The following is a 22,225-nucleotide window of genomic DNA, read 5'->3' as shown; positions in this document are numbered from 1 at the left end:
GATGCTCCATGCTTGGGAACCGAGCGCATCTCTGTGAAACGGAACCATCCATCTCATGAAGCATAACTTCCCCACCCCCCCACCTTCCCTTCCCACCTCCGTTTGAGTCCTGATGAGGTATTTTGAGAATGTTCTTGACATTATTTAAAATATATGTGTCCTGTTTGAATGTCAAAGATGACATTTCTGTGAGAGCAAACAGAAGCCACGTGCTGCTCTCTGGCTTCTCCCAGAGGATTTCTGTCAGCCTAATGCCTTTTATTTAAAACGGAGGTCATTGAATTTCTAAAGATAACGACAGATTAGATGAAAGTGCTTTTGTGATGGTGAGGTTGTGTCTGTGTAGAAGTGACTGTTCTGCCATGTTCTATACCCAGCTGCACTCTTGTTCCTCATTAAGGTAAGTTGGATGCTTTGGAATCCATTCATTTGGTCTGAAAGGAAGGGTGAACTAATGACTCTTAACGAACCCTTTTGGTAATGATGTTGAGGGTGGGAGGGCAGATTCGCTTTGATTTGATGGCTGCTGTGACTGCGTCTGTGGGAGCCGTGTGTGCAGAGCCTTTGGGAGGATCAGGTGATACCCAGGCCTTTGAGCCGCAGCAGCAGAGGACCCACTTGCATGGAGCAGCCTGGGGTTAGCAAGGGGACAACCTACGAATGTCTTCCATGCACTCCTCACCAAACTGTGGGAGATTGTTCTAACCATCTTGTTTGATTTTCACAGCACTTATTTGGTCCTTTTTGTCCGAGACATCTCTGGCTTCCCCGAAATGGGAAGAGCCGCCATCTATAATTCATAAGTCTTAGTTTGTAGTTTAAGTCTTTACCCCTTAGGGACTGCCCCAGGTAGTAATTAAATCTTGGAACCCCTATTTGTTCATCAGGAAGACACGGAGCTGGCAGGCGCCCATCAGTTAGGCAATAGCTGACTGCTTAAGGTAACCCGCAGATGGTATCAGCAGCTCCACGTTTAAGCATGTTATGCTCCTTTCTTATTTTCAAAGCAGAAAATAAGGTGTTCGTTTCTAGCATTTCTCTGGAATTCAACTCGCTCAACCGTGTGTGAAACCTGGCTGCATTTTCCTGCCCCAGGCTGTGAGACAGCAGTGCACAGTTGTGTTTCAGGTGGGTGCTGGACTGAGCAGGCATTAGATCGGATGCACATGAGGAGGTAAAGAAATACCATCATCTCAGGCATTATCCCTCTGCAGTCAGATTTATTTGTTACTTTGCTGTCACCACAGGAAATACTGAGGTTCCTGTACATAAGAGTATTTCTTCCCAGCAGACATCAGCATAGCAGAGGTCTGTCTGAATTAACTTTAGATCAGCTCACTTGGGTGTCAGAAGCTGTCTGTCTGAGAAGCCAGGTAAACACTCGCACCACCTTCTGTGTAGCTGCAGCTAAACCTTTCCAGTCCCGAGCGAACTGATCTAAATACAGCTCCAGCATTCCTATGCCTTCCTGAGAGCTGGAGCGTAAAGCTATCCAGAGAGATTAGAGGAAGCTAAAAGAATTGTGCTGTCTTTTTGAGCATGTGTTTGTACATTTGATTGCACTTGGTATGTGAAAGAATTTTTCCCGTTGCCTGAGCTTTTTTAGACATGCACACACACAAAAAAAGAAAGCAATTTAAAAACAAGAAGATACATTTGTGGAGCAGACAGTGTCAGAGGGGCGGCTGGGTGGGATAGGGCTGGAAAGGTTTGTCATGCCACGTTTCTGGCTGTCAGATTGACTCATGTCCCTTTAGAAACACACACAGGTAACACTGTGCGTTTGACAGTGCTGTGGCTTTGCTTCTGATGCGGAGTCCCCTGAGATCTCCTTTACCTGCTGATGAGAGATCAGAGCATCCTGCAGCTCCTCTGTCTGAAAAGGAGACCGATGTGCTGCAGAGCACACTGAGTTCTCTCCCTCCCTCTGCCCGAGTCGTGCTTAGTGGCGGTGGTCAGGTGCCACCAGCAGCTGCCTCTGGAGCACAGGAGAGCGATTTCTCACCAGCATTGCCATCCAGAAGAGGCCCCTTGCCTGCCTATCACAGGCCTCTCAGGCATAATGAACATAATGAACACTAACAACAAAAATACATCTGTTGTGTGTTTGGTTATGTAAGTGGTGCTGCTGATGGCTAGTGGAGGTGTAGTGCATTCATTCCTCTGTAACAGCTGGGAGGTGCTGCTGTTACAAATGACGACAAATGAATATGGGAAATGCTTATTTCCATTATTAGTGGCTCTTGTGTGGTTTTGGTGTCCTTCAGCTTTTCACAGCTCCCAAAGCAAATGTTTGTTGTCATGGTCAGTAGCCGGGGTGTCACACTGCAGCCCCTTGGCTGTCAGGGCTCTCATATTGTCCCTTTTCCCACTGTGTTCACACTTAGAGTTCTTGTCTCAGCTGGCCTTGGCTCTGGCTCTGCTCTGCAGCTCCTTGGATTTTATTAGGAGGGTTGTTCTGTGGGAGGGAGTTTTCAGCAGAAGAGGGATTGGAGCCCTGAGCAGTGGCTGAAAGGGTGGCTAAGAATGCTGCTGCAAGATAGCCAGTGTCGGTTTGGGATAGACAGCCATGTGCTCTAGCATGCAGGATAGGCATGTTGTGCCTGTTCCCACCTGCCTGGGGGTAAGGGCCCTGGTTGCACCACTGTCTTCATTAACACCTGCATCACAAGGGCTTCTGTGACAGCAGACTGGTTCCTCTGCCTCCTTTCATTCCATGTCTAATTTTATAACGGGGCAAAAGATCATTCATTGTCCTTGAGCAAGTACCCCATTAGAGTAACAGAGCAGCTCCTGCTGCCAGGACAGAGCTCCCACTGCAATGGATGCAGAGCAGTGTCTCGGAGCTTCCACGTTCTGCTCCATGCTGCACTCTCTGGGTGTTTGTGTTCTGCTCTTGATGAGCTATGGAGCAGGATTTCAGAGAAATCAATTTATATGGCAGCTTGGAGCTTTTCCATTTGCTTTGTCACATAGAGGAGAGTGACAAGCCCTCCGTGGTGCAGCAGCACCCAGCGCTGCCAAGAAGTGGCCCTTATCAGGATCTGCCTTCCCCATGCTCTGTGCAGTGCACTTTTTAAATGCTTCTTTTAAGCACTGTCATTGCAACTAATGACTCTGCCTGAGCACAAATATATTTGAATAGATAAGTATCTCGGAAAGCTGCAAATGGGGATGCTGTCTGTGCCCGAGTTTAAAGAGCAAAAGAAAAAGCTGGGAGAGGAGACTGGCACTGGCAGAGAGATAGCAGCATGAAGTAAAGGACCTACAAGGGATGGTTGTCAGTCAACAGAGCCTGCTCCTGCCTCAGCCCCAGGAAGCTCTGCCTTGTCACCATTTTCCCTGGCACTGGAGAGCAGCCAGGGGTTTTCCTCGGGAGCGGACAGCTCTCTGATAAGCTGAGATGTGTTATCGGGAGCAGATCTGAGCCACGAGTGAGACTGACGTGAGGTGACAGTGCGATGAGGGATGGCTGCCCCTCTTCTGCTGGGCCCTGCTGCAGCTGGAGAGCTGCGGAGGTTGGGTGCTGCTCTGCAGGGAGAGGTTTTGCTCTGATGTGTGCAGAGCCCCACAAGCTCTCTAACCAGCTGTTCTGTTCTCTGCTGCTCTCTGTACACCTGTGTGCATCCCGATGGTAGATGGTCCTCGTGCATCTGCTGGAGCTGTGCTATCTAACTGCATGTCAGGCAAATGAGAAAGCACCTGGCACCCGAGCACTCGAGGAGACCAGACGAGAAGTCTGCAGTGACATCCTGTGTGAACAAGACCTTATTCAGCAACTTGCACAGCATAAAACCCAAGTAATGAATATAAGTAAATCAGCCTGCCTAGCCCTGGTTGGCAAAGTCACAGAGGACTGTAAGAGGAGATGCTGGCAGAGCTAGGAATAGAAATCAGGTCTCTACATCCCCAGTCCTTTGCAATTCTTGAAATCAAAGATCTCCGTACACTGTTGAAGGTCTTTGGATGTAGCTTCCATGAACTACTGAGACAGGAGCTGCTCAGGATTTGGTTCTTCCTTGTCTGTGGATCCTCATGCCTTGTCCAGCCTAGGTTTGAATTCTGCGAGAGGTGAAGCTATTGCCCTTCTCAGGGATGACACGACCAGCCTGCAGCATTTTACACTTGCAGACTTTTCACAGGGCTCAGATGCATTTAGTGTCTCCAGTTTGCTGATCCCAGCCATGTCTGAGCTTCTTAACTTCGTTCAGAAATCTCTGTATCCTGAGACACACTGTGCTCTCCTGTATTCATCACTCAGCTGTAGGCTGTTCTTCAAGACAACAACCCCTTTAGTCCCACTGACTGCCATCGGCGTGTTGTGATTCTTCCCCTTTGTGCTGTTAGCTGAGCTGAGGGCTCTTTATGTTTGTCTAATGATGATTTATCATGTTAACTGCTTCTTTTCTGGTTCAGTTGAGAGGTTCCCTTCCTGCTCTCTGGGTTGTCTCCTGACATGCCACAGTTTGAAGTCTGTACCAACACAAAGCCAGAATTCCTTGCCTGATGTCCCTGAACATTCGTAGACAGTTATATGTTACACGTTTACAGTATGATTCCAGAAAGCAGTCTGCTCTGGCTGCAGAGCTGACAGGCAATAATTTCATGTAACTCAGCTCTGTCTTCATTTTCTTCATCCTCTTTATGTTTTGCTCTTCTCCCTCCAGCACTGCTGTTGAGGTCCCTAGAGATAAAGAATAGGATGACTAACTGGCATTTAAGAGGCACGGTGATCACAGGATCGCATATGTTTAAAGGATATAAATACCAGTGATGTGCATTCGATGGCTGAAAGGGACCTGAAAGGGACCTACGGCTCGGTGTGTCTGCCTGCAGTTACCTGAGGGTCTTACTCTTTTCTTGGCAGGCACTGCCTCCTGCTCCTGAAGCTGCTTTCAGCCCAGGGATGAGAGCTGCAGCCTCTCCCAGAAGGAGCCTGTTGGTCAGCATGATGACATCCGGGCTTTGATTTTAAAGTTTGTTTTGTTTTGCAGCATACAGCTCCTGCCAGCCCGATGTGGGCACAGAAAATGAACTGTGCAGCACATGTGTGCCCATAGTAATGAGCAGAAATTAGGAAGGGGATAATATGTGGTGAGCTCCAGGAAAATCATCCTGACAGAGAGCATAACCAGTCTGTGGCATGAATTCCTTGAGGAAGTGGTGAAAGACCTATCACTCGGCGCATTTAAAATGGGATTGGACAGAACACAAGTACATTTACAACAGGGAGCAATGCTGCCCTGGCCCCCAGGGATGCACAAGATAACCTAATAGGTCTTTTCCATTTCTAGATTCTCTTGATTCTCTGTATCTTGTCAGCGTTGGGAAGCTTGCTCCTGCTCCACTGCCTGTCATGCTTCTGTCTGCTTGGAGATGTTTTTCACAGGCAACATGTAGAAATTCACTGTTCTCCCCGAATTAAGCAGGAGAGCTCTGTAGGCTTTGGGCTGTGGGTGTCCAGAGAGTGCCAGGGCTGGGGGAAGCTGGCAGCTGCTTTTGATGGTAGGTGGAAAGGGTCCTGCAAACAGGCTTTCTGTGTCTAGCTGAAGCCTCATTTCCAGCACTAATGCAACAATAGGGAGGGCTCTGTACATCATTTTTATTATATGGCAGAACCCAGGGAAGTTCATTTTTCCCAATGACATATAGACATGCTACAGTCTCAATTTATCCTTCTAAATAATGTAGGTGGCAGTGGTTGATTCACATTAGTTTTTCTTCTGTTCTGATGATATGAAAAACTGAGTTTGACCTCTGCAGCTTGAACCAGCAAGAAGGGGAAGGCAATTTCTCCAGCTATTCTCCGTGCTGCTCTCAGTGGTCATTTTGAACCGTGGCAGGCAGAAATGAGTTCAAATCCTTACAAGCAAAGGGGTTAATGCTCTCTTTTAGTTGGGTATATGGCTTGTGAGCAGAGTTCCCTTCTTCCAGGCACTTGGAGGCCTTTAATTGCTGCCATACTGCCTGGGGGAAGCAGGCAGAGCGCTGGCCATGGGCTCCTGCCATGCCAGCTTGTTGTCATAGAGTCCTGCTTCTTTCCTTCTCTTCACCCCCCTCTTTCAGCCCGTGTATGGAGCCCCACTAGGGGAGTTTGGTGCGATCAGTTTTGCAGTCATCTGCAAAACGTCATCACCCGTCATGGTCACTGCACGGATTCCTCATGTAAGTTGCTACTGTGTGCTCTGACAATTACTGCAATTATTTCATGCGCCCTGAGTGTGTCTGCCATTTCAGGGGTAGGATCAGGTCCCGAGGAATCTGAAGGCTGGCCTAAGCAAATGTTCCTGGCTCAAGGCTGGAGGAGCTGCTAGGATGAAGGGAGGCTGGCTGTCGTACCAGCACCATGCTGGAAAAATGGGTGTATTGTGTTGGTGTCTTTATCTGATGTCTTAAACTGAGTTTCTAATCGTTTTATATCAAGTATAATCCAATCTGAAAGGACAAGGAGATCACTGGCAGAGAGAAGGCTGACGAAAGGCAGTGTTTTCTTCTCAAAAGGGGATATTGGCTGGGAGGAGGGGTGGGGAGATGGGACTCTGCCAGCTTCTGCAAGGAGGTAGCAATTTGTTGAGCATTTCCTAGGCTTTATGTGCATCAGATAAGAAACAAACAGCTACAGTTAGTGGGCTTTGTGTTTGGCTGTTTTGATTAAAGGCTTATTAAAGGTCCTCTTATTAGATGGCAGTCCTATACTAAGCTGTAATTAATATGTGTGCATGTGTATGTTTTCTTCCTTTATTGCAGCAATGAAAACAAGCAGTTGGGGTGGTTGGAAATGCATCAGTAGCTGTGCATTAAAAACAGAGTAACAATAATTGATTTCACAAGCTTCTAACAGCAGACTGGGTACCTTGTGGCTGTATGCTGGTACCCTGTGGGTCCAGGGAACAACATCACAATATATTTATCCAGGAAGATACTTAAAAAGCGTGGGGCACGGCCTTCCTTTTCTGAGGTTGTCTGTTCAATTACCAGGTTTACCATAACCTGAATTGTCTGTGTCATCTTGTTTGTGTGCAGGAGCTCTGCAAATAGAGAACAGCGAGGAGTCGGACCAAGGCAAATATGAATGTGTTGCAACCAACAGCGCAGGAACCCGTTATTCTGCCCCAGCCAACCTGTATGTTCGAGGTAAGAGCAGCTTCCACCCAAGGAGGTTTCTCTCCTGCCCAAAGAGTTCTGGAGCTTTCAACAGAGGAGTGTGTTCCCTCTTACTGCCACCGTCACACTTTGTGGATTGCGTGATGTGACCATTTGCTCCACAAAATGGTGAATCGAGCTCAAGGGTATCGTCCATCCATGTTGGGTTTGACTTGTGTTTACTGGAAATCTCTTTCTGCTGTTTGCACGGTGTTCTGTAAAATGCTAAAATATGGGCAGAACTGGAATTTCTTTGTCCCTTGAACTCCTAAACTTTGTGTCACAGCTATTTTAATTGGGAGCGAGGGATGCTTAATCCTCTTAAGTACAAAGTAACCTCTGGTGCAGTCGTATAAAGCCGGTCATGCTCTGATGCACCAGCTACAGGTGAGCTGGTACTTAGGCCTCTGCTTTGGAATATGTATCTTTAAAAACTGAACAGCTTTTTGGAGTTGCCCTAATCCATCTTATATGCATCAACGATTAAGCCTCTGGGTATTAATGGCTCACACTGGGAACCTGCTGGAAATTAGCTGCAATTCATGTAAAGTGATTTTCTAATCATTATGCTACGTTGCCAATTCAAAAATATTTTCAGCACGCCAGAAAAACTAGCTTTTACACCAGGATGGTCTCTTGCCAGTTCTCTTTTTCTACATAGAAGCTGTTTTGAGTTAGCCCGGAAAAAGGCAAAGGCTAAGATCTTCTGTACCCTGTCTGTTAATTTCAGCAAGAAAAAAATGCTGCTTCATATGAAGCTCTGTATAACTAGAGCCACTGGTTAGGAACCCCTGACAAGTGTGGTTATGGATTTTCCCAAGGAGAGAAAGAAGGTTCTTGTGCAGGTGCAAGCATTATTTGCTAGGAAGTTAGAAACAGATTTTGTTTTCACATAGTAAACCAACTGTCTAATAATAAAATCTCATCTTCATTTCTTCCTCTCTCTGTTTTGAAGAAAGAAAATACAATACAAAAACCAACGCATTGGTTGGTATGGGAAGAGGACATGAGCGTGAACAAGTCTTCACATGATGTGTGTTTTCTTCTCTTTGCTTCTAAGGGTGTCTTCTGGCATTGTTGTCTTTGCTTGTTCTGGGGGACTGCTTTTCTGTTTTGCAGCCTAATTTGGATTATGGGAGTCTTTGGAAGACTGAAGGATCCAGTTAAACATATTCAGAAGATGAAGCTGTGTCTGTGCAGTGGAATCATTCATTTCACTCTCACAATGTAATTGCGTATGATTTTAAACTCCCTCTATTCTTCCATGTTCATTTTTCAGGCAAGCTGTGCTAAAACTCATCCCAGATTGTCCCTTTGCACTCTGAGGGAAAGGATCCTGTCTACCATGTTGGCTGTTGTTGCGTAGGTCTGTGTGGGTAGCCAGCGTTCGTCTGCAGCGTTTGGGGATGGTTTGCTTCCTGTGGCACACTCAGATTCTTGGTGCTGTGTTTCCTAGAGCAGTGTGGCTGGAAATAGGCACGGCAACTTCAAGGAATAGAAAAAGCTCCTCTTGCAGTGTTCTGATTTCTTACTAACGAATGCTCTTCGTTTAGCAAGTGAGTCCTGTAAGTCTGAGGGATGTACTGAGTCTTACACCTGAGTCGCTGCTCAGCAAGGTTCACCTGTCCATGTTGGGCTGAGCATGGGCCTTGGGTGGCTGGCACATGGGAGAGGATCCTGACATTCACTGGAGAGCATGTTCTTAGACATATGCCTCGCTGTTAACCACCATTTTCTTACACATAAATTTCTGGAACAAGCTTTTTTATTGCACATAATCTTTACAATGTCAGTCTCTAGCCTGTGTGATCCTGATAAAGCTCTGCTGTATATTTAAGACCGGGTACCCCATAAATTACTATTGCATGAAATTCTGTGCGTGCTGGGGCCTAGGTAGTATTTATGCTTACATCTTGTGCTTACAGTTTATGATAGCTAATGTTGTACAGAAAATACCCTGTCGTTGCTCTGACAGCTAATGACTGCAAAAAGTTAGTCAAGTCAACAGGGTGTTTTATTTCTTTAACGAGAAAGGGGAAAATGGAAATACCTTCCTTTCTGACATCTGGGATGTAGAATAAAGAACCCTTGGTGTCTTTTTCTCTTGTGATAGTCCTACAGCGTTGTCATTAGAAGGATCGGTGACATCCAGTAGAGCCTTTAGGAAGTGCCTGCAACTTGACTGCAGAAGACATTAATTAATGCTAAATTACAGCGGAAATTAAGTGCGTCTGCTGCACCACCACCACCCAGTGGTTTCGTAATGATTGACCTCATTGTGGCCAATACCCAGGAAGTTGGGCACTTTCTGGGAAAGCAAGGCTGAGCGCGTTGCTCTGCAGGTCTGAGCAGCAACACTAATTTCCACCCTCTGTAATTCTCAGGAGCACTTGTACCCACTCTCCTTTACAGCCTCTTGTTTTATTAATAGTTCAAATGTTTGTTTGTCTCTTTGACTCTTGGGGTTTGTGTTTTTGATCGTGTCCTCCCCTTTCCGAGCCTCCCAGGTAATCCTTTGTGGGTGTGCTGAGCTGGAAAGCACATTAGCATCTTTATCATACTTTTCACACTAACAAAGGAAGATTCTGGTGGCGTAGAAGGAGCATCCAGGCACCGCTCAGGGCTTCCTGTATCAATGAAAGAACAGGAGGAGGAAGGAGCCGGGTACACCAGCACCTCGTCTCTGTGAATCCTTCAGAGCCAGCACTTCTGCACAGATGGACTTCATTAAAAGTTAAAACATTTCCACACCAGGGATTTGTAAAGGAAAATGGATGCATTTTCCTTGAAGCTATTATTTTCATCTTACTAAGTGTGCTGGAAAGCAACCTTCAGAAGCTGCCTGTTTCGGGACTGACAGGTCTATCTGCTGCTGCAGAGTGGGGACGGGGCTGGGAGCAGCACTGGGAGTGGGCTCCTTCCTGCTGCTGCCCTGCAGCCCCAGGCATGCAGGGTAGAAGGAAACATTGGAGGAGCAAGGACAGAATGAAAGCCAAGGGCAGAGAGCATGCCAGGCCACAGTGGCTGTCTGTGGAAGGGCAGCGACGTGTTCCCAGCCTGCCCTGCCAGCACAAGCATGCTTGCCGTGGATGTTTTTCCCTCTACAAAGAAGCACTAATCCAGTGGTGGTCCGTGGCTACATGTACCACAGTATCTCATAACAGTGATTAGATTTGGGACTGATGGTGCTGCAGGGAGAGCAGAAGGGAATAGAAACATATGGAAGATGATTCCTCTAATCCACAGAGCTTACTGTCTAATTTAGCAGCAAAAATCCTAGAAGTTGATTCAAGACATACAAGAAATTGATTTAAGTGTGGAAGGGAGAGTGGGCCTTGCATGGAGAAAAGGTAGTGTCATCTCATTGTGGTCGCTGGGAGTAAAGAATAATGCCACCGATTCATGTGGGCCATTGGGTTTTTCTGAATACATTTCACTCTTCGTTTGCCTTCGTCTTCAGGGACATCTGCACAAAGAGGAGTGTTTTCAGCTTAAGGCCTGGCCCTGTGACATTCCTGTGAAGGCAGTGGCCTCTGTGGATCTCTTTTCCCATATGAAAGGTTTTTTTCTGCCCTTCACTTTCTCTGTCTGTGGCGTTATTGTTTGTTCAGTGAAGGAGATGAGCTGAAGGACTGTGTGTAAGAAAAACCATACAAAACTCTGTGGAGTTTGCAAGCTGTGTTCCCCAACCTTGCATGCAAGCATACAACAGTGAGCAGTATCTGCTATTAGAATAGTCCTTACAGGAGTAGTGACCACATACTTAAACAAGAAAGTTGTTTCCCAGTTTTCACTTCTAGATGCTGCTTTCCAGCCTCCAAGGCAGCTGCACAGCTGCTTGTAAAGAAAAGACAATTTAAAACTGAAGTGTCTCCTCAGTCCCCAGATCACAAAGCAGTATATGAGATTGCCATAAATAGAAATGGTTTTACTACAAAAATCTGTGCTTTCTCAATCAGCCTTTTGAAGGGCCAGGCTGGTATCTCATGTGGCAGCAGGGAAACGTGTTGGAGTCTGAAGTTTGATTCTCCAGTTTTCACTGAGGAGCCGTCACCCAACACGAGCCAAGGGCTGCAGCTCCGTCCCCAGCAGTGGTTCTCTGCCCTCGGCAGGGTTCTGCACCAGGAGCTCACTGAGATGGCCACTTGCAGCTGTGTGATGCTTGCTGCAGAGGGGACCTTGTGTAAATAATAATTCTGAATGACTGACACTGGCCTGGAGCAACAAGACTTGGAGCCTTCAAAAAGGACATTTTGTGCTTATGTAATATCATAACAGCTAAAATAGCAACGGCAGTCAAAGCTTGAGGGTATTGCTGGAAGAATAAAAGCTGAGAGTGGTGGTGAGAGCAGAGCTGGAGATGCCTGAGAAGTGGCTGGGTAACAGAACACATTTATTCCCTGCCCTGCCCTCCTGGCAGAGCTCTGCTAAGCCACCCTATCAGCTCAGATGGATGACAGTCCCTGAGGAGTGAGAGGCACTGCTGGAGCTCCAGGGCCCAGCAGCCAGCAGTGAGGAGTAGGACCAGCGAGGGGACACCTGGTGACAAGCTGAATCCACCCGGATGACCCAGACTGCTGCTTCGGACAGCCTCTGCCCTGCACCATCAGAAAGCAAATCAGTCTGCACCAGCGGTCACAGAGCAACCACCCCTAAGCTACTGGCGTGTGGCTGGGAAGGGCCATGGGTCTGAAGGGCTGTGATCTCCGTGTGTATTCTCTGTGCAGCCCTGACCTCAAGGTGATACTATGACAGAGCCATCTGACGCAGAGCAATGACCCCTCAATGAAGAAAGCGTGCTCCTTTTTATGGGATCTCAGTATTTTTAACTCTTCTATCTCTGGGCACTGCTCCTCGCTGAAGCTACTGCTCTCATCAAAGTCATAGCAGCTGCACTTCAGGCAGAGGCATCTTTATTCCTTGCAAAGTCTTTCGGTGGTTAACAGTGAAATGCAAGGCTCAAGCCTAATTATTTGTAAAATGACCTTTATGGAAAACAGAAGAAGACTTGCTGGTGGCTCGGTGCCTGACAGCACAATACAGAAATGGATTTGGAAGCCTGTTTCCCCCTCCTTACTGCATGGTCTGCATAGACATCTGTGGAACAATTAGGTCTGCGTGTCTGTGCCGACTCAATGTCCACCCCCTCCCCTTTCATATCCCCTTGCACAGAGGGTTAGGAGATCCATCTCTGGTGCTCTGAGATTTTCTGCTCTTAATTGAATTCATGGTGCATGTGTGTGCGCTCTGAATGGCAAGGGATGTTTGGGCGACCTGAGCATCCTGTCTGTCTCCGGAATGGAATATACTCATCACTGTGGCAGGAGCACATTGTTATTGTGTGTAATGGGAGGTTGTCTTATTCTCATGTAATCTGGCGTAAAAAAAGGCAATCTGTCCTTTTATTCCTCTAGACCTTTAAAAGCTGTAAAAAATAAAATCTGATTTATGTGGAGTCCTTGAGACACAAGATGTGCGTTTAGCGATAAGCAGGAACAGGTTCATCCCCCTCTGGGTTTTTGTTCACCTCTATGTCTTTTGGATTCCAGAGTGGCTGGGTTTGCCTTTATATTAGCATCTTGCATAGCACCAGAGGGATTTCAGCACAGGGCAGATGCTGTCAGCTCCCAGCAGAATTGCAGAGCCAATTGAGATAATGAACTTTCTTGTTGCCTTCAGGAAAGTATTAGTTTCCCCTTCTGAAAAGCTTTAGAAACGTGTTCCTTTGTTTGGGCTAGCTATCTAAACTCTGACTTGTGCATTCACAACCTGGCCATAGCCCCTGCCTTGTTTCAGGGAGCTGATGCCCGAGAATTCACAAAGCAAAGCTCCCCATAAGCCCAAGCTTATTCTTTCTGCAATGAGCAGCTGTGGTTAGAGTATTGCTGCTGCTGCAGAAAATGAGCGTGTCTGCAGCCCAGTAAAAGCCAAAGGCAATCAGCGTGAGGATTTCTGTCTGCAGAGCACTGGAGCCACCTGACAGTCAGGACTGGCAGACATGTCTCTGACACAGCCTCGCTCCTTGCTGCTGTGCTGCTTTCACCTTCTGGGGCAGCCTATCCTCTGTTGGCACTTCTGCTATGCCATCGCTTGCTTTGCCTCATGCAAACCTGTGTGTTTGGGTGATGAGCCAGGCAGCCCAGGTTTGTGAGCAGGGTGGGCTAGGGGGGCAATTCGAGCCTTAACCCTCCACCATGCCCACGTGAGGGGCAGGTGCCTCTTGCTGTCACTGCTCAGAGCCCTTTGTTTGTTGGGGAAAGGAAGAAAGGGAAAGAAATAGACACCACCAACAAAAGGACCAACAGCCTGGTAAAACATGCCTTTTAGCTTAGGAATGACATGGATGGAGAACTGGAGATAAGACAGAATGTGAATGGGATCTGTAAGGAGACGAAACTTTCGATTTACCATTTATCAGGTTCATCTGAGATAAAGCAGCAGCTGCTTAAGCATAAAGTGAAGGGAATGGAGCGAGAACTTTCTGCCCAGGTGTTTCCTTTCTCCTTACAGCTGCTCCAAAATGCCCTGTTACTGGCTTTTATTCCCCATAAGCCACAAATATAATTAGAGATTAAGAGATAATCCGGCAATTAGTGACGAATAGCAGGCCCCAAGCCCGTTCCAGTTTGACAGACCGGAAAGTAATCTGTTTGAATTAGTGTGTTTCACATGTGTCTCCTCGCCTTTCCAACTCTAAGCTCAAGTGTCAACACGCTGGGCAAGCTGGAGCTGTGTGTGCTGAGCAGGGCGGTCCCACCGGGCTCCCTGGGGCAGCAGCACCCGTAGCATGGACATCCTTCTGGTGGGGCTGCCAGTTCCACGGCTGCTGGAGCACCATTCCCTGGGCTCATGCCCTCAGTCAGCCTCTCACCCTTCAGTCACGCAGTCCCAGTGAGCGCAGCAGGTTGGTCCCCCTGGCTTGAAGCAATCAAAACAACTGTTCTGCTGTTCTCTTCCAAGCTCCGTTGCACTTCACAGGCCACGCTTGTAGCTGTTATTGGCACTTTGTTGCCTGGTCTGTACCGTGTCAGTGTTGGTTAAAATCTTGTCCTCTAATCGCAGGAAATGGCTGACTGTCCTGTGCACTGTATGATGCCACATGCTGTTCTCTCATTTGCAGCGTTTCTGCTGGAAAGCAAATTCCTCCCCCCACCTCCTCCTTCTCCCATCAGAAATGTGACTCATAAGCAGTCTTTAACTATCAAATCCACTTCTGTATTCTCTCAGCGAGGGTTCAATTACAACTGATAAGCCATAGATCCATAGTTGGAGTGAGGTCACTCCTGCTAAAGAAATAAGATCTCCCTTGTCGATGAGGAAAATGCAACTAACCTTCTACTGTCTCTCCCGCAGGAACAAAATCTGGGATCTGCTCAATTCTCTCTGGGTGTCTTTGTCCTGATTTCTTGTCTGTCTCTCACTCGCAGCAAAGGGTACCAATGAGGCTCTCCCAAAAGTGAGCCCAGCCGAGCCTGCGCATGCCTGTAACTTGCCTAATATCTCTCTGCTACGTGTAGCTCTTTGTTTGGAGAGCGGGAGCAGCTCTTCACGGTAGAAGATTTTCCATCCACCACTTGGAGTTTTTCTTTCACACTTGATACAATTCGGATCGACATGCTTTTCCTAGTGTGTGGTCAACGGGTTTAAAGTGCCTTTGCCATCATCTTGATAGCCGGAGTGGGTGCATGGGAGCGTGTCCGTCCGTGTGATGGCTGGAGTCCCTTGCTGTGTGTGTTTTGCACGTGTCTGTGCTTCCAGCACCTGGCCCAGCGCGGGGCCGCCCCGAAGCTCCCTCCATGTGAGTAAGCGTGGGTCCCTCCGCCCGGGGCTGGCAGTGGGGCACCGGGGCTGGCCCTGCTCCGGGCCAGAGCGGTGCAGGAGTGGCTCGCTCCTGTCCCTGGCACAGAGCGGCCTGTGTGCACGGTGGGAAGTCGTGGCTGACCTCTGTAGTCTTGTCTTGTCGTTTCAGTGGTGTGCGGACAGATGAAGCTTGGCCTGTTTTTACTCTCTGTGTTTTTCCTTGTCTTTTTTTATTCCCTCCTCATCTTCATCGCACTCTGCCATCAAACAAAACAAACTTTCATCTCTCAGATCAGCGAGAAGGTTGGTCCTTTTCACTTCTTATCCACCTACAGTACGCCACGTCAGATGGGACTTTTCCAGTAGGGAGAGGAGAGCCATCCCCAAAAGGGGAGGGGGCCCTGCAGACTCTGGCTCCCTTCCAGGCACGGCCACAGTGTGCCCGATGAAATCTGCTTACTGTTTGCTGTGACTCTGGTGATGGCATTGATACGTTGCTTGCATGTCTTTGTTGCTTGAGTTTTAAAATGCACAGAATACATTTTCCATGCAAATACCAGCCAGGATGTTTTTTTTCAAAGGTAGGGTGGGAGTAAGTGCATGCTGCTGTATGTGGGGTCCTTCTCTAACCCACTACCTCTGCTAAGTGCCTACCTAATACCTCTAAACTGCTGCTGCTTTCTGGCCAGAGATCATGAGCAGACTTTGGAAGTCAGAGTAGCTCCAGCCCTTCACAAGTTCTAGGGGGAGCAGGTCCCTCAGTTCCTCATGTGGCTTTAAGAGTTTTGACTTTCTCAGAGGGAGTAAAACTTGGCTTTGGTCTCAGCTGGAGAAGGACCTGCTCCTCCAGCTGCCCTCCTGCTGTCCCCACGCGGGTGGTGGCCAGCTCCTAGCTCTCTGTGTTGGCCAAGGTCCTTTGCATGTGTGGTGCCAGGGCAGTGTTTCCTGTCTTCTCATCCCTGGGGTTGGGTCTTGCTATTGTTGGTAGGTGAGCAGGGAACTCAGGAGTGGCCTCAGCCGTTCTGGGATGGCCCAGGGAGGCCTTTGGTGGCCTGCAGAGGACCTCAAGAGATATCTCCCTCACTGAGGTGCCATGTGGATCCATCTGCACGTGCTGGAAAAGAGAGAGATGCTCAGATGGCCCAGGGTTGCTCCTGGGTAGCACGGTGTCCCAGGGTTGCTCCTGGGTAGCACGGTGGGACTCCCTGGCTCCCCACACATGCGCCATCAGGCAGCTGTGTGAGTTGATCTTATAATCATCACTGGAACAAGTTTTAACAAGTTGTCATAGCAGTTGTTCCACTACGCTGCCTTCACTCTGCCTGGAACGTGCTCTCATTTAGATTGTACAGAGACATAGGGCCCTTGTTGTTTACCAACTAAAAATAGATTTCACGGAGGATAAAATTACCTGGGTCCAAGACAACGATGGAAAATGAGAGCAAGGAGGAAAAGGAAGGAAATTAAAACCAAAGCCTAAAGCCTCCCAGATTTCAGTGTGTTTGGAGCACTGCTGTGATGGCTCAGGTGCCTCTGGAGAACAAACCTCTGACAGGGCACTGGATGGTTTGGCTGCATGCTTCAGTGGAGGGGAGGCAGCCCAGAATGGATATAAGCCAGCAGGAGCAGGTAATTTCCCATTCCTTTTGTCGACCCTTCCTTCCCACCCCACCAAAAATAGCCAGGTACGCAAATATTTAATATGAAGACAGAAATTAGTTTCTAAATATTCCAATGGGATTTGCCGTACTTATAATTTGTTTGGTGCTGATAATTACATCTTACGTTTTTTCAGCTTTACTTAAAACTGTGTACTGCTCACCCATGCATTTAATTATTGCTCTGTGAGTGCTACAAGGTTATTTATTAACGAGTTATTTTATCTTGATACAGTGGATCCTTTCTCTTACTCTCCTCCTTAATGTTGTGTTATTTTCATCAGAGAAATTTCAGAGAGTGAATGCAAATTGCACAGCTCCACAATCTTGCTCTTCCCTACTTTGCTATTAGTATGTCAGTATGCTGAATGCTGATGTGTCTCCAGTGCTGCACCACTGTAATGATATATCCTCTTTTATATGTGGTTGTCAGCACAAATAATTAGACCTAAAAGTTATAGCTGAAATATAATCCAAAAATGGCAAGGCCCTGTTTTGGAAATTGTCTATAAAATGTCAGCACTCAAGGATGCATTGGGAGCATAAATAGTACAGCATTGTTTGAGCACAAGATTAGACTGTAAATGCATTTTTTCTGGTTCCAATTTTTCCTCTCCTGCTGTTGATTCTGTCAATAGATTGTGAGACACCAACAACCGCCTTTCCATTTGAAGTCCTTCCTTAAAATGATGACACTAGGGAGAGATGAAAGGTGTCTGTAGATGAGTAAACAGTGGAGACTTACGACCGTGGTTGAGGATATCTCTTAAATTCATTCCTTCCCAACTTGGAGGAGGCATTGCTGAGTAGAGCAGGAGTTTGGGGCAAAGTGGAAGTGTGGCTGGGCTGAGAGCACTGTGCACCATGCATCATCCTGCTCACCCAGCCCTCTTTTAGAGCAGAGCTCAGGTGGCTTGTCCTTGGGTCAGAGGAGGAGCAGAAGGGGGGAGACAGCAGTGCCATGCATCTCCGCAAGCTGGAGTCAGGAGTGTTAGCACTGTCATTTGCTCAGCTCCACTGTGGCCAAGACAGCCAGCAGGGAGAAGCAGCTTGGTTTCCCCTTCCCTAGCAGCATCATGCTGTTTCAGAAGCATGGGCATGCCTTCCTGCTGCTGCTGTGTTTCCTTGCTGCATGCCAGCAGTGTCTCAGCATGCCAGAGGGGCTGACAGCACCAGCCTGAGAGCCTTGATCACTGGCATCCGTAGCTCAGAACCTCCACTCCTTGCAGACAGCAGCAGGGAGAGGGTTCCTGGCTCCCTGGAGGGGGGAGGGGGTAACGTCACTCTCAGCGGGAACCTGAGATCTTAGAAAGCAGCCACTCCTGTGGTGAAAGGAGCCAGGCAATCGATTGGTGCTCTTTGCTCTCAAGGCAAGAAGTGTGCATGTTAATGCATGCTGAATTATTAACGCTTCTCAGTCTCAACCTTTGTGGCCGATGTGTTGCCTGCTGCCCTCCATCCTCACTGCACTGTCCCCAGCGAGCAGGACCCCATCTCCTTGCCATCCTTCTTCCCTGCCCTCTGGGATCCGGGCACAGGCTCAGGTTGCACAGCGCTGGTTCCACTTTGGTTTCTCTGGGAGCACTGTCTGCACAGCACAGCAGCATGGAGCTCTCACACCGCCTGTGCTTGGGGTGAATGTCAGCGAATCTCACTTTTGACAGTCTGCTGGTTTAACCAAACCTCTGAGTTATGCTATTGTCCGTTGAAATTGTTCTAATATTCACAGTAATTTTCCCTGTGCTGCTCTTGCAAAGCCTCCAATCCTCCTCCTCAGATCCTGATCCAAAAAGATGATGAAAAAATAAAAATAAAATTGTAAATTTTAATTAAAAGGGAAAATTCATTGCTGCAATAAATGAAGAACAACAAAATTTCCAGCAGCCTTTAAGGTGGCTTCATGGGCTTTGCTTGCCCGTAGATTTGACTTGTAAATTGGACAGAAATTCTGAAGAACGCCGCCGTTTGAGAGGTTATACTTATTTACATTATTAGCAGACTCCTGTGTTAGAAAAGCAAGAGACTTAAAGCACTGGCTTGAGCCAGAGGAATGTGTTGACGGTGCTCTGCAAGCTGCTGTGTGAGCTCTGCCAGCTCTCACTATAGCTAACTGACAGCATCTCCCCTCTCCCTCCGCGCTGGCTGGGGTGAGAAGCTGCCATTCATCCCCCCGTGAGAATGGGAGGCCCGCAGAGCCCGTACCTTCCTCTGAACATACTCCTGCCAGTACAGGAGGATGCTGCACTGACTGGACTCAGCATGTCTCCAGGAGGGTTCTGAGAGCCCATGTGGGTTGTGCTGCCTCTGGTCTCTCAGGGATGGGAGACAAAACCTACTAGTGTAAGCTGGCCTTTAGCCTTCCTGCATGGCGTCCAGTTCTCGACCTCTGCACTGAGTTACTGTGCTCTGTCCCTGCACATCTGTAGTGCTGCTTTCTCTCTGACTCCTATGGCCTCTGGCACCTGCTTGCCTGGTGCATGTGCACGAGCGCCCTGTGTCCACCTCTGTCTCTGTCCTCAAAGTTTGCTCTATTTTTTGTGTTCATACAGCATGGGGTGGGGGGTGGTTGTGGTCCTTGGATGGGGACGGAATTTGAACAGCTGAAATAATTCGACACCATATTCATTGGAAAATGAGAGCTGACTCTTAACAAACATGCTGGGATGCTTTGGTTGGAAATACACACCATCATGTTAAACCATTGCCATGTCCATCAGGTTAACTCTGTATTCTCATGACTGGGTAGCACCTGAGTACGCTTTCAGTTCTGTCTCATTTGGGGAGCGCTGCCCCGTCAGTCAGGTAACACCTCACTGGCAATCATTCATGTAGCCACTGATTTCAGATTTAATAATTGATTAAAAGAAACAACCAGCAAGACTTTGGATTTGGATTTAGACATTTTTAAAAAAAAAAAAAAGACAAGAAAAGCAAGTATCCTTCTCCTGGCTGGAAGGAGCTAATGAGCCCTGTTTTGTCACTGAGACGTGTAGTACACACACAGTGTTGACAGCATTGTCTAATTTATCACGAAGTTTTAGCACTGTTGTTCATACTAGCGTGGGGGGTTTCGTCTTCAGTCTATTTCTGCAAGCTTGTTGGTTTGGGGATGAATCATCAAAGGGAGAGCTAGCGAGGTTAGATTTGGGGACAGTCATCTCAGCAAGTGGCACAGCGTCCTCCGCGGCTCACAGGGCTGGTGGCAGCCTCCTCATCCACAGAGAAATGATGGGTCTGAACCGGCAGAGCTGAGCCCCTGGGGCCAGCAGTGCATTGCCCCACATCTGCCTTCCACCAGTGCTTGGCTGGCCTCACTGGAGGAGCCAAACAGCAGGGAAAGGCCCCTCCGGAGCCATCCCAGCAGACAGCAGCCCTCCCTCAGGACCACTCTTTGGCAGAGGAGGGTACAGCAGGGCAGGGTGCTGGGCAGGACACGTATGAGCAGTTTCCCTTTTTAAACTACAGACCAAAGTGAGCTTGCACAGAGGAGACAAAAGATTTACCGAGCGCAGTGGTTTCTCTACCTTTGCTTAAATAGCCCCATAACACTAACCCTGGAGAAGGGGCCTCATTTCTCAGTGTCAGTTTCCTGACGGGAATGCATATGGCAGGCAGCTTTAGAGCTTTATTGTAGCTGAGAGTTGCTTACAAATAAGTCTTGAATGAAATACCAATGAAATACCTAGCAAGGGATTGATATGAAGAGAAGCTATACAGTGAAATAAGGAGGCATACATCTCCCAAAGCACTGCCACAGAGGTTGGGATGGTTCTGCCAGCCCAGCTCCCTTCTGTCAAAATGGATATGAACTCACATCTGTCAAGATTAGTTCTCTCCTGCCCAGCAAGGTGATCTGTTCAGACCCTGACAATGTCATGCATCTCTGGTGACTGTTTTTTCTGAGCCAAGGTAGAACTTGAGTTACATTTTGAAAGGAATTATATTTTATTTAGCAGCACACGTGCTAATTCAGAAAGAAGCCTTTCTGCTGCCCCTGTCCAAACCTTGTGAGGCTTAGGGGACAGGTTTCTTTACTCTAGAGCTAATAAATGGAGCAAGTAATGCCATTCTGCAGAGCTTCGGTGGGTCCTGCACAGAGAGAGTGTGTGACTGGCATTTGTGCTTGCTCTCTAATTAGAGGGACGTAATTTAAATGGAGGAATGTTTCACATTAGTGATACAATTTAAGAATGCCATGTGTGGAGAGAATGGACTGAGCCATCCCATAATGAGTTCTAATAAGACTCCAGTGGCCGAGGAAGGAGAGCAAAGCATGCACAATTTGATGAAGCAGTGTAAAGCTTTTGCACTCGGTTTTATCTGTCCTGAGGGATAGACAGGCAAAACTTCTGAGTCCCCCTTGTGTACCCCTACGGTTCAACTGAGTGCTCTCTGCTGGTTCCATGCCCTACTAGCTGTCTCCTCCTTGTTTCAGTGCGGCGTGTTGCTCCTCGATTCTCAATCCCTCCGAGCAACCATGAGGTGATGCCTGGAGGGAGCGTGAACCTCACATGCGTGGCAGTAGGTGCCCCGATGCCCTACGTGAAGTGGATGGCTGGTGTGGAAGAGCTGACCAAAGAGGATGAGATGCCCGTCGGCAGGAACGTGCTGGAGCTGAACAACATCATGCAGTCTGCCAACTACACCTGTGTGGCCATCTCTTCCCTCGGCATGATCGAAGCAACGGCCCAGATCACTGTCAAAGGTAGAGTTATTCCTTGTACTTCGGTTTCAAAGATCTTGAGTGCTCTTGGGCACAGCCAACTGTCTGCACTCTCTTATGGGTTTTCCACCTTGTAAGGGAAGTTCCCAAACCCATAACTTTGTGGTTTTTTTTCCACTGGCAGTATGTTAGCATTTGGGCTTTGGAGGCCGTTTCTTCTGTATGCAGCTTGTGTCACGTTGTGTCTTGGTATGTCACAAGGGAACCTCACTGGGACTGTGCTCATCCCAGTGGTTTCTGACTCATGCCTGCAGCTGTGGGAGCTGCTTGGTGCAGGTGACTGTGGAAGTCTGCTTCCAGAGAACCTTTGGCACAAATGTTTCCTTTCCTTGTTGCAGTAAGGGCAGGACAAGACCTACAGACCTTCCTGTAGGCCTTGCCAGAGTGAGCAATTTTCCTTCTGTCAGTTTTCTTTCTTCTCTTACTGCTCTGCCTGTTTCCCTCCTAAGTCTTTAAGACATGCTTCCTGTACTGTTTCACAGGGAACAGTACTGATGCATGCTGACCACTGGGGACAGGGCAGCCTGCCCAGACAGCTCCCTACAGGGAGGCTGAAGTACGTGTTTTGTCTTTCCCATCCAAGGCCAAACAGATTCACACTATCCCTCTCCTCCTTGCAGCTGATACGTAGCCTGGATTTCTACAGATGTGTCATCCTTTGAGTCTGTCTGGTCTCACAGGCCCCCTCTTGCACTGTAGCCACCTTTAGCACTGAGTTCCTGCTTGAACAAATCACAAAATTGAAACTTAGCCCTCTCTGACCTGATGATGAACAGCAAATTTTCTTTCCCTGGTGCTAGTCAGTGGATGCTTTTAACCTCAGCCACACATTGCTCCCTTCACTCACAGTACTCACTACTTGGTGGGTGCAGCTTCACTGCACTGATGGTTCCCAGTATTT

At 47.9% G+C, this 22,225-nt stretch overlaps 1 protein-coding gene across 10 annotated transcripts in view; it reads left to right on the top strand.

Annotated features, from left to right (window-relative positions):
• The window catches only part of PTPRF (protein tyrosine phosphatase receptor type F), a 341,929-nt gene that overhangs the window by 257,141 nt on the left and 62,563 nt on the right, over positions 1 to 22,225 (top strand). For all 10 annotated transcript variants that reach the window (XM_052666105.1, XM_052666114.1, XM_052666110.1 and 7 more), the window contains exons 7-8: positions 7,024 to 7,134; positions 21,037 to 21,306. In XM_052666105.1, the coding sequence (XP_052522065.1) occupies positions 7,024 to 7,134; positions 21,037 to 21,306 (381 nt within the window). The remainder of the gene's footprint in view (positions 1 to 7,023; positions 7,135 to 21,036; positions 21,307 to 22,225) is intronic.

The sequence above is a fragment of the Tympanuchus pallidicinctus genome, unplaced genomic scaffold, assembly GCF_026119805.1.
Source record: "Tympanuchus pallidicinctus isolate F22 unplaced genomic scaffold, pur_lepc_1.0 scaffold7, whole genome shotgun sequence".
In the NCBI taxonomy this organism is placed as follows: Eukaryota; Metazoa; Chordata; class Aves; order Galliformes; family Phasianidae; genus Tympanuchus; species Tympanuchus pallidicinctus.
This window is presented reverse-complemented; position numbering and strand designations above follow the sequence as displayed.